At 41.3% G+C, this 12,217-nt stretch overlaps 1 protein-coding gene across 2 annotated transcripts; it reads left to right on the forward strand.

The window, feature by feature from the left end:
* The first annotated feature begins 88 nt into the window (after nucleotides 1-88).
* Nucleotides 89-11,644, forward strand: CBX3 (chromobox 3). 2 transcript variants are annotated; one of them, XM_053410020.1, is made up of 6 exons: nucleotides 90-224; nucleotides 1,860-1,910; nucleotides 7,780-7,922; nucleotides 9,303-9,468; nucleotides 9,839-9,933; nucleotides 11,051-11,644. In XM_053410020.1, the coding sequence occupies exons 2-6, from the start codon at nucleotides 1,887-1,889 to the stop codon at nucleotides 11,175-11,177; spliced, it is 555 nt and encodes a 184-aa protein (XP_053265995.1). In that variant the 5' UTR covers nucleotides 90-224; nucleotides 1,860-1,886; the 3' UTR covers nucleotides 11,178-11,644. The 2 variants fall into 2 exon arrangements, with proteins under 2 accessions (XP_053265996.1, XP_053265995.1); XM_053410021.1 differs by lacking the exon at nucleotides 1,860-1,910 and having other exon boundaries at nucleotides 89-224.
* Nucleotides 11,645-12,217: the final 573 nt, after the last annotated feature.

The raw sequence follows: 12,217 nt of genomic DNA on the forward strand, positions 1-12,217 counted from the left end.
GCGGCGCTGAGGGGAAAAAAAAACCTGCCCAGCCCCCCTCCGCGCTCCCGCCCTTGGCTGCGGCTCCCTCCCCGCCCCCCTCCTCTTTCCCTCCCTGCCCTTCCGCCTCGCGCGCGCACTCCCCGCCCCCTCAGATGTAGCTGCTGCCGTTGCCGCCGCCTCAGTGCGCGCCGGGAGCCAGGAGACTTCGCGGGAGCCGAGCGCCGCTGTGCACATCATTGGAAGTCCGTATCTTTCGCTTTCTTCACCCCCCGCCTCACTTTCCTATTTCCTCCCCCCCCTCTTGTAACGGCCGTTCGGAATAGCAGGACGGCGAGGGGTGGGGGGGAAAAACCAGGGCGCCTCTCTTTCCCTCATTATGAGGATTATGTTTTATGTAACTCTGTGAGGGAGGCTCAGGCGTGGCCGCTTTCCCTTCCCCACCCCGCTCCTCCCGCCTCAGGTTTGGGCCGCCGCCGTTTCTTTCCGCGCCTTGTGGGGCCTTAAAAAAAACCAAAAACCCCACAAGTCCTCCTACCAGCTAGGCCTTTCCCACCCCCGAACCCGCTTTGGGGGCTATTTGTTTGGTGGTGGGGGTGGGGGAAGAGGACGATGACCACGCATCCCCACCCCGCCTCGGGCCTTCACTTCTGAAGTTTAAAAATCGCTTGCTCCCTAGTTGGTGTCCTAATGGGGATTGTAGCCGGGGGCTGTTTCTCACTCCGCTCCCGCTTTTTTCCCCCTCAAAAAAAGAAAAAGAATCAGCAAATGGTGATGGGAGGAGGAGGAGGAGGCACAGGCCGCGAACAAAGCAGAGCTCAGAAGCGTGGACATCTATAGATATAGATGAAGGTTCAGTGCCTTGGGTGGGGGTGGCGTTGGGGTTGCAGATGGGGGTCAGAGCGTGGCGGTGTCTTTTCAAGCTCGTCGAAGAGAGGAGGCGGCGACGGCGGCGGCAGGAAGTCGTCCTGAACGACGCGGTGATATGGCGCTTTCCACCGCAGCCGATCCTGCATCTTTGCCTTCTCATGTTCTTGGTGATGGGAGAGGCCCGTTTGGGTCTGCTTTCCTTCCCCCTTGCGCGCTCACCTCGTGCTATTAAGACCCATTTTAGCTTTCATTTCTTTGCAACAGGCCTTTGTTGCTCTCGCGTTCCGGGTTTCTTTTCTTTCCTTTCTCCTAAATGGAAGCACGATTGGCCTGGCTTGAAATTGTCCTATGATATCTTATCTCCTGCAAGGTGGTGGTGGGAGGCGCTCAGGATTGCTGAGTGCAAGAGAGCTGCGGGGGAGGAGGGAGGGGGTTGGTCTCTCCCTTGCTTTGCTGAATCTCATGGCTGTGATGCTACTTTTATAGCTCTGCAGAGGAAACGCCATGAATCAGAACTGCAGAATTTGAGAAAGTATTTTGTATTTACAGTTTATGTGTAAAGTTATATGTCAAATGGTGCAGTGGTCGCCTATATAGTAGATGTACTGCTGATTAATAGACTAATCCTGAATCTTCTTGAATGGTTGCATCTAGCACTGATCTAAGTACATACAAATGGATTCAGGATTCTGTAATATACCTTACAGTTGAAGATTTTATTTCATTATAACTTGTTGTCTTAGAGATTTTCAAAATAACAATTTCCTTCAAACTTTTTTTTTAGTGCTAACTCGGGATGTGTGAGATTTCACTAGTGAAAAGGCATATAATGTATTGTAGGTAACTGTTATTCCAAATAATAACTAGCATAATGGAAGCTTAACTTCATACTCTATTAATGTACTTGAAATAGCTTTTTCCCCATCACCTGGATAGAAGAAGGACCATACTTGTACTGAGATGCCTTTCTCTGAGTAATGCAACATTCCTTTTGTCATGCATTTTTCTAGTAAAAGCTCAGCAAGTCTGCAATAAAAATGGCCACCAATAAATCTACATTGGTAAGTTCATGACCACCTAAAATATGTAAGGATTTTACCACCATATTTCTTCAGATTTATTAAGTTGGCATCTCTGTGTAAAAAGATACATCCACATCTCCCCTCCCCAGCATTATTTTCCAAAAAACACCAGGCAGTGAAAGTGGGTGATATCCAAATGACTTGGACTCATTTGGCTCAAGTAACATAAATCCGTTGATTTCAGTGCATCTTCTGAGTATGGCTGCATTGGATATCAACAAGTAAGGTTGCTGGAAACCACTCTGAGGTAAATTTTTATAGCAATGTGTTTTGTTATTGAAGTGTGATACATGAATCAATTCCTCACCTCTGTTTTATAGAGGCAATAATGTACGTTTCGCTTGAGGAAATGGTATTGCGTGGGTGGTAGATTGCAATCTAAGAGGGCGTGTGGTGGCATCTCGTGCCAGTTCCAGTTTACATTAGCAATTATATTGTGGTAGCAACATACCTAAGGGACGTGGGTGGTGCTGTGGTCTAAACCACTGAGCCTCTTGGGCTTGCCTTATCTTCACAGGTGGTAGGTATGTAAGCCATGGTTTGTTTGCATATGATCATTTAATATAACTGATCATGATTCCAGCACATACTAAAACACTTGACATAAGGTCAGAGTTGGAGGTCTTGGTTTAATTGAGGTTGTTTTCTAAACACTTGGATGCCTGGGACACAAGAGACCTGTTCAGGCATTAAAGCCTTTTGATGGTTGGAATCATGCAAAGGGGAGAGTGAGACACTTGCTGGCCCTGCTACCTGCACTGGTGCACAGCCTCCACACCTTGTGTAAGGTGTAATGTGATTTAGAACCCTGCACATGAGGAGCACAAGTACTGCAGACCTTTGCCCTCCAATGTGTGGAGGGCAGTGGGGACAGGGCAGAAGAGGCAGGTCCCTGGTGCCCCCTAATTTCCAGAGTTTTAATGCATCAATAAGGCTTAGTTATATTTTTTCCTTCTGAATTAACTGTCACCCTTCATTCTTACACTTAAAATGATAAGCATATACATGCTTCCTCAATTCACACCTTGAAAATTTGGCACATGTTTTTTGCAACTACAGTGGTACTTCTGGTTGCGAATGGGATCCGTTCTGGAGCCCCGTTCGCAACCTGAAAGGAACGCAACCCACGTCTGTGCACGCACGGGTCGTGATTCGCCACTTCTGCTTTTGCACGTCTGCACATGCGTGAGTGGCAAAATCTGGAAGTAACCCTTTCCGGTACTTCCTGGTCGCCGTGGGACACAACCTGAAAAAACGTAACAAGAGGTATGACTGTACAGGGTGGTGGCCTGCCCCCTTGTCACCTGTGTTCACTCAGTCAAGGATGAAGCTGCGTTTCTAAGCAGTAGGAATATTTTTGGGAATTCCCATGCTTTAGTTAACTTTGTAGCATAATCCAGTACTATTCAAAGTGGTGGTCCTTGATCAGCTGCTGGTTCAAGGCAACTCCACCATAGTCCAGGTTGGGATGCTTCAGGGACCAAGTAAGATATTGGTCCCTGGCACATGAAATTGGGAAATGTTGCCCATCCACCACATCAGATAGTTTGAGAAGCACTGGCATCCTTCCTCACTCTTGTAAGCTTAATACAACTTGAGAGAAGATCCATGTGCTTCTCTAGCTCCTAGTTGAAGGTGATCGTTAGAATGCCTATGCTCCTCCAAGATGTAGTGTGTGTCACCAACTGCACAAATTATTCCCTTTTACCTCTGGAGCTGGAGAAAGAAGCTAAAATGATTTACATGGTAACAAATGTACACTGAGTGCCTTGGCTTTCTAGCACCCAAATGAATTCTTACCTTGCCTTCCAGCTGCAAACGTGGAAGGGAAGAAAGTAGGTCAGCGTCCCCGAGTAGCACTGAGTGATTGAAGCACTTTCGGGTATCTTGTCCCCATCACTTTTTTGAGCTGGGGAAGCAGCACTAGGGATAATTTCTAGTCTCAAGCAGAAATACAGTGCGAGGTGAGGTATCAACAGCTCAGTTCTGTGCAGATCTACTCTGTGGTAAGTCCCACTGACTTAGATGAGGCACTGCTAGATAACTGAGGCCAGGCCAGCCAACACTTAGGGACTTGTGATCATGCAGTCTGATGCATCATTCTTTTTTCCCTGGGATAATGTTTTGCTGCACATATATTACTAAAGAGAGGAGAGAATCAGTAATGCTTTTGCCCCTCCTCATTCCACCAAGTATGGAACGAGGATAGTAGTAGCTTCATTTTTCAAGGAACACTTCAGCTCCTCTCCTGGAGCCGTATTGGCCCTTGGCATGCAATTTAGAAGGTGCTGAACTAGGAGTATTATCAGATAGTTCCTAAGAGAGGAAAGTGATCTCTTAAGACAAGTGGCAATGGGAATTCAATAGTAAAAATTAGTTGTGTCTGTAAGATTCAATAAGTAAATTTAGAGATGTAGCATTTCTAGAAATTTGAATCTATGGAGGAAAAATACTCATTTTTTGTTTGGAAAAATGGAATTCAGTGGGGACGGGTTAAATATGGACGCAATACTGGCTTTGTTGTCAAACCTAAGCTTATTTTACTGCTTTAAGAACATAAAATTCATCATTGATCTATCAGTTGTCCTATTTAGTGTGTTTATTAAATTACATATCAATCCAAGAGATGTTTACACAGAAAACACACCCATTTGGTTTTACTCCCAGGTGAGGAGACAGGAAATGGAAGAGACAAGTTCTGGCGCTATTTATTTTGTTACTGCTCTTCACATTTCAGAGTTTAAAACTCCTTCAGGAGCTGTAAAAAAATTGGATCTCCAAAAACATTGAATTGTGAACTTAAGCTTTTTTTTAAAAAAAAACAGTTTCAAACAGGCTGTGAAGGTTGTAAATTAACAGAAATTTCTTTCTGTGTCTCTGCATGATACTCCCATCATTCCCAATAGCAGTATTCCATACAGAAAGAAAATTCTGGGATTTTCACAGAACAATGCTTTTGGGGAACCTAGAAATTTGCAAGTGTTTACAGCTCCTAAAGGAGTGCTTAACTCCTAACAATGCGTACTACTGCCCAGTAAGCACTGGGTCTTGTATGCTTTTTCTCGCTCATCATGGTGCTTCCTGCTCACACATAGGATTGCATCTTTAAAAGTATTGGTGCATTTAACTAATTTCAAAGAGTAGATAATAGATTTTTCTCAGTGTTCCCCCAAAATTTTCCTTTGGGAGGGGGTAAGGAGGAGGAGGAGACAGATAATGTCCCCATTCAACAATTCTCAGCTTTTTTCCATTTGCTTTCACATATCTATCTACAGTATAGGTCTTACGTAATATATTATTACATTGTACAATGGTATGCCGTTATTAGTATGCATAAATTTTAATTATGCATCAGTTGCTTAAAAATACGCTGGGAATATTTTTAAAAAATCTAGATCAACAGTTGAGCTTTCAACTGAGGGTGCAATTTGAAAATTGAGAACTCATTGTATCAGTGCATGGTTTCTAAGGAAGGGATAACATGAATTGCATATCCCTCCACTCCGCCAAGAGCTTAAAATACTGTAGGTCTGTTTGACAGACTGGTGTATGCCCCCTCCTCACATGCAAGATTGGACATGAATGATCAGCTATATAAAGCTACATAAAGCTGAATTTCAAATGGTGGGTGGGAAATACTCACTTGGATGTGGGGAGTGTCAATGCAGAGACTTAATTAGTAATATGGCATGCATACATTCGTAAACTTTTGATTTCTTTTGTGCTTTATTCCAAATGTTTTCAGGGATATGACAGTATAACTGCAGAAGTAGGTTGCTAGTTTTGTATTATCTCTGAAATTCCCATAGTTCGAGAGGAAACAACCCCTACACTGGCAGTCTTAACTGCTGGAAACTGTCTCCACATATTCGCATTCCCTTGGTAATCTTGGTAGCACTTGGAGGGCAAGAGACATTAACATTGCCTGTTTGGGCATATTATGTGCAATATTCTTGTACATATGTTTTTTTTTCATTTCTGCCATACCCATTTTGAATAGGTGATTTCCTATATCATACTTCAATATCAGTATCAAAAGACATTTGCCATCTGGCACTCACGAAAAGCAAGTATATTATTATAGAGCTGACAGAACATGGGATTTCTGAATCATGGCCATTTCTTCCTTCAATCTAGTTTTCTCCAAAGGATTGTTTGGTGATCAATATACAACATGATTTCCTCATGTTTGCTATTTTGAATGCCTAAGGACAGTGTTAGAAACTGAGATATGAGAGCTAGGAGCTAAAGGGCACCTTAAACCTAAGTTATTCTGTTGCACAACAACAGAATATCTCCGTGCGCGTTTTATAACAAGAATACAAAGCTGAAAATGAATGAACTGCAGCTAAAATATTACGTTCATTTTTCACATGGTCTAGACCAGGGACGTCCAACTCCCAAGAGACTGTGATCTACTCGGGGGGGGGGTATAGCAGTGATCTACCCATTTTGATGCAGGGAAAGACCATGGGGGAGGGGGCGGAGACATAATTCTAAACAACATGAGCAATAGGGATCCCGCGATCGACAACGATCATCCGGGGATTGATCTGTCGATCACGGTCGACCAGTTGGACACCCCTGATCTAGTCCTTTCCCTGCCCACCCCCTAATATTCTTAAGAGGGTCTCTTCTCCAATCTTCAGAGGGTAGTTGGAAGTGGAAAGGCAGGAAAAGGTCCTTCTTTCCTTTTACTGTAGTTTTAATGTGAAGTCTTAGGTGCAGTACTGTGCCCAGAGCTCAGAAACTGCTTGCACTAATGAAATTACCTGTCACGCCTGCCTGAACAATGGGAGTTTCGGACACTGCCTAAGGAGTGCTTCCAAAACTCTGTCTGCTATTCTGCACTTGACTCTTGAACTGCAGCACTTTTAGCATGACACTAATATACTGGTTTCAAGCCAATGCATAGGGAAAATTTGGGAAAATAATAATCCTGTTACACTAAATTGTGCATTACTGAAGTTGGAATGCTTTGAGGATGATGTGGATGTAGTACTTTGTTATCTGAATGTTGGCTGTTATAAAGTTCCAGCAATGCAGTAGGCATTTGTATTTGTGAACAGTAAACACAAAGTTTCAACCTGGCTTTATCAAGAGCAACTCTGAAACTTTTGCACAAGTATGTTTTTGCACATGTATGTTCTGCTGTCTATAATGAAAGTCAAAATCATGCATGGGTGTAATTGTTAAATAAATGTTTCAGATTTAGCATCTGACAAATGCTCAAGCTGCTATTAACTGTTGTTGTTGAATTGCTATTAACAAGGCATATATAACTCACTGGTCTTCAACTAATGGCTCAGGACCCACTACTGGGTTGCTAACTGATCGAAGGTGGCTTGCAGCAGCTGTACTACCACAATATAAAGTGAAAATTTTGCCATTTGTAGTAAAATTTAAGAAATGGGTTCCCAAAGGCATGTTTCAGTTGAAGGTAGGCCCCAGGTGTGAAAAAGTTGAAGACTATTAGTCTAACATGTATGCAAGTAATTTAAAAAGCTAAAAAAGCTCATCCTTCTATCTTCCGTGTGCCTTCCCAAAATTCATTTTTAAAGCTTACTTTTTATACAATATATTTTAATACCCATCTGTACAAAGCGAATGGCAATAAGCTATTTGGAACAAAATAGCAAAAAATTATTTCAAACAAAAAGATTTAGAATTCATTGCAAAAGAGATTTGGAATTAACTTCATTGACCCAGAAGGGTTCTTTCTACAATAATTTGTTCTCTCACTGAGCAAAATACGAAATTTTCCATGAGAATCTAAGTCCTGTAGACCTAGAATTCAATAGCAGTATAACTGTTAAAATATATCTTTTCAAATGATTTTGTTTTGTAGCATAAAATGGGGAAAAAGCAGAATGGCAAAGGCAAAAAAGTTGAAGAAACAGAACCTGAAGAATTCGTTGTGGAGAAAGTCCTGGACAGGCGTGTAGTTAATGGCAAGGTTGAGTACTTCTTGAAATGGAAAGGATTTACTGAGTAAGGAGCTTCATCCAGAACTACTATTTTCAGTGCTTGGTTGGTTGGGGGTGTAGGCCACAGTTCCACGTGTAGAGCTGAAAACATTTTGAAAGAATCACTTTTCCCTGTAAATCTCTGACTTGCCTGTTTAGAAATGATTTAAATTAATAATAGCGGTGTGGTGGGCTGCAGTAAAAAAATTAAAAGAGCTCTGGCTGTGTGGACTCCTCTTCAGCCCATGCCACCGATGGCAATACCTCCCTTCACTATTGGCAGTATGTGTCATTTGACACCCGACTGTAACTACATTGGTACCTTGGGTTACAGACTCCACTAACCCAGAAATAGTACCTCGGGTTATGAACTTGGCTTCAGGATGAGAACAGAAATTGCACGGCGGCAGTGGGAGGCCCTATTAGTTAAAGTGGTACCTCAGGTTAAGAGCAGTTTCAGGTTAAGAGCGGACCTCCAGAACGAATTAAGTTCTTAACTACAGGTACCATTGTAATCCAAAAGATGCTGATTGAACTAGAAATTAAAACTGAATTAATATGGTCAAGAACCATGCTGCCATCTTTGTTAACACACATTAGTCACTTTAGAAAAGGTTACCAATCTTAACTACAAAAATAATCTGCTTTTTTCTTCTCAGTCAATTCTATACATCTTGCTGAAAATGTTTCTTACTGTACTGGTCCTTGTGGAGTGCAAGACCTCTCCTCTCACCCCATCTAGTTTGCAAGGTTTTATAAAGTGTAACATAGTCTCTCCCAGTTATGCATAATTAACAAGCATATGTTTTTCTAGAACCTTGCTAAACATGCTGCTTCTTTACTATAAATAGCAATATAGCGGCATAGACCAAAGTAAGCATTCCAAGGTTTTTAAAAAGAAAAATCCAGTTTACCAGGAACAGAAGAATATTGATTCATTTTTCTCTGGCACTTGTGAAAGACTAGAAACTCAGCCTAAGTCTAGAAACATCCAAAAAATTCTTTGTCCTTGTGTGCAATTCTGCATGTTTGCAAACTGAGCATTATTACAGGGCTCAATTGACTTATATAGCGTTCCTTATGTTACTATTTGTGGACTCCGAAATAATAATTCAGCTTATTTAACAAACCTTACTGTCTACACTGGGTAACCCATGACCATTTTCCCATAATCTTAAGTCTAAATGATTGTATACAAGTAGGTTTGAAATATTTTTACAGAATCCGTTGTGACTCAAGTTGGCCCACATAAAATTAAATTGCAGAGAACTATGACTTCAGTGTCTTTAATAACTGACCACAATTTAGCATTTTGTTAGGGTGGGTGGTTTGACGTTATAGAGTTTGGCCATCTGATCCAGATTTCTAATTACTTCCATTCTTTTTTTCATGAATTTTGTTTCAGTGCCGATAACACATGGGAACCAGAAGAAAACTTGGATTGCCCAGAGTTAATAGAAGCTTTTCTGAGTTCCCAGAAAGCTGGTAAAGAAAAAACAGAGGGCGCCAAAAGAAAATCTCTTTCCGATAGTGAGTCTGATGACAGCAAATCAAAGAAAAAAAGAGAGTCTGTAAGTTGGTTTAGTGTTTGGATTTCTCCTAAAAAGTATCTCCTAAGAGCTGTTATAGCCCAGTTTTGCAAGCTGCTTGTACTAGGTTACATCTTGGTAACCTCTTTAACAATCAGTCTGAAAAGTTTCTAAAAATGTCTTCTGATCTGCAGAAAACTAATTCTTTAGTACTGTGAAGTTATCAGTATGTTCATGGAAAGTGAAATGAAACAATTGATGGGTAAAAGAACTGAAAGCTTGGTGTAATTTTTTTTTTAAAAAATTTTTGCTGACATTCTGGAAGACATTTGAGGGGATTTGTGTGTTCTATGGCAGCTTTTCTACAATAGTTGGAACGTATTTTAATGTTACTCCATATTTAATCAAACAGGTTGATAAACCCAGGGGATTTGCAAGAGGTCTTGATCCTGAGCGAATAATTGGAGCCACAGACAGTAGTGGGGAACTTATGTTTCTTATGAAATGGTAAGTGGTAGAATGGAAATTTCAGCAGCAGTGCAAAGTGTGTCTTAGACTGACCTTTATAAAGAATATAATTTTCCTGTTATAAACTGACTGATAGGATGTAAAGACTATTGGTGGTTGGGTTGGTCCTCCCTCTTGAGCATTGGTAATTTTGGTCCTTTACCACTTAAAGGAGTTTAGAAAACTTAAGGGCACTCTTGTTGCTGTTTAGTACCAAACTAACTAGTACTAGGCTTTAGACTGAAGAGAGCCCTAGCCTATTTTGTTACCACCTCTATCAAACTTAAACCACTATTGCTGGTATTTAGTTTTTACTGTACTTTTATGAATGATTATTTAAATTGTTACAGCTTAAGACTGAATTTCTACTCCAAAGACCATAGCTACACACTTGCAGCTCAGTTTTATTCATGTGTTCTTGAAACAAAGGCCTACTTACTCCTGCGGCATTAGCAGCTACATTCAGAAATCTCCCCCAACAGTTACTATTGACTACTTTACCTCTCAGTTCCAAATGACTGCTTTACTGATGGCATAAGATACCCAGTGAACAGCAACTTAGGTTTTGTTACAAATGGGAAGAGATACCTAGTATGCCCCCCCCCTTTGAAGAGCTGCTACTGCCCAAGATTCTCTGTTAAGCAAACTTTGAATAATTAGAGCAGGAATTCTGAATTCCTTTGACCCTTTTAATGATAAGTCTATAACAGGTCAGCAGCCGTTTTCAGCTGTGAGCCGGTCCACTGTCCCTAAGACCATGTGGTGGGCCGGACTATATTTTTTTTGAGGGGGGTGAATGAATGCCTATGCCCCACAAATAACCCAGAGATGCATTTTAAATAAAAGGACACATTCTACTCATGTAAAAACATGTTGATTCCCGGACCGCCCGTGGGCCGGATTGAGAAGGTGATTGGGCCGCATAGACCCCTGGTCTATGATAATCATGTACATGCTTGCCTGGGAATAAAGGTCTGCTGCATTAAATCAGACAAACTTTTGCATAAATGTGTCTAGGATTGGGTTGTGTGCATAGCTACTACTGTAAAGGTCGAGTAGCGGTACTTCAGACTGCAGGCTCACGAAATCCTGAATGCATGTTCTTTTCTTAAAACAGGAAAGATTCTGATGAAGCAGACCTGGTGCTCGCCAAAGAAGCAAATGTTAAATGCCCTCAGATTGTAATTGCTTTTTATGAAGAACGGCTAACCTGGCACTCATGCCCAGAGGATGAAGCGCAATAATTGTTTGAGTTATCCCCCTCCCCCCTTTTTTTATATATGTATGATTATAACTTACCAGAAATGTTGAAAGCTGCGTTTTAATGAGACAAGTTTGATTATTTTTGAAGTAATGTGTTTTGCATAAACAGAAAGAAAAAAAAGAGTTTGTGCTATTTGCTTTGTTTTATTACAGGAGAGCATTTGGTACTGCTTTCTTCATTTTAGGCAAAGTGTTTTATAAAACTTGATAGTTATAGTGAACCCTAATGGCAGATTGATCAAATTCACAAGTGTTTTTGTAGTTCTATACGACTGTTGTGCATGCATCTTTCCCCCAGTTTAGTCCTTTCAAGTCTTTAGTATTTGTGGCTACTTGGTTCTTAAGGGACCAGGTAAAAACTTTTTAGTAAGTGGAAGGTGCAGGCTGTATATTATTTACTTTATTGTAAATACTGGTGAACACTTATCAATAAAATAGTTTTATATTATTGTTCCTTGTTTTCCAAACAGTGATAAGCTTAAGAATCTTCAGAAAAATAGCACCCTCCAATAAAAGCCCTGGCACAACGTTCACCAAGCAGAATTACTGCAATGAGATTTTGCATGGCCCCTACAGTTTTGCCCACAACTTTCCTTGGCTTGCGTCTTAGAATAAACTAACTTTTGTTTTGAGGTGGCCATATAAATCTCCAGTAGCATGCTTTTAAGTTTGACCCAACTGGATCATGAGCAATATTACATTTCTCAGTTTCTAGAAGGTCAATGTCCAGACTTGGTTGCCATTTCTCCAGTCAAAGCAATTTGGTTTCTAAGGTGTATACACCAGATTGAGATGAGTTTGGCAGAAGTGTATGAGAGGATACAAAGCCATGTTTTTACCTAGGGCCATACTACAGACTGCTCTGGCATGATGTGTGCAACACAACAGCATAGCTCAGCTAGTTAGAGCATGGTGCTGATAACACCAAGGTTGCTGGTTTGATCCCCATACCTGCATTGCAGGGGGTTGGACTAGATGACCCTCAGGGTCCCTTCCAACTCTATGATTCTATGCAATATGG

The sequence above is a fragment of the Podarcis raffonei genome, chromosome 12, assembly GCF_027172205.1.
Source record: "Podarcis raffonei isolate rPodRaf1 chromosome 12, rPodRaf1.pri, whole genome shotgun sequence".
NCBI classification, from domain to species: Eukaryota; Metazoa; Chordata; class Lepidosauria; order Squamata; family Lacertidae; genus Podarcis; species Podarcis raffonei.

Excerpts from the sequence above, each read along its gene's own strand:
- CBX3 (XM_053410020.1), top strand. The coding sequence starts at position 1,887 with ATGGCCACCAATAAATCTACATTG. Across the intron at positions 1,911-7,779 it reads CCACCAATAAATCTACATTG|CATAAAATGGGGAAAAAGCA; the intron begins GTAAGTTCATGA and ends TTTGTTTTGTAG. Across the intron at positions 9,934-11,050 it reads CTTATGTTTCTTATGAAATG|GAAAGATTCTGATGAAGCAG; the intron begins GTAAGTGGTAGA and ends TTCTTAAAACAG.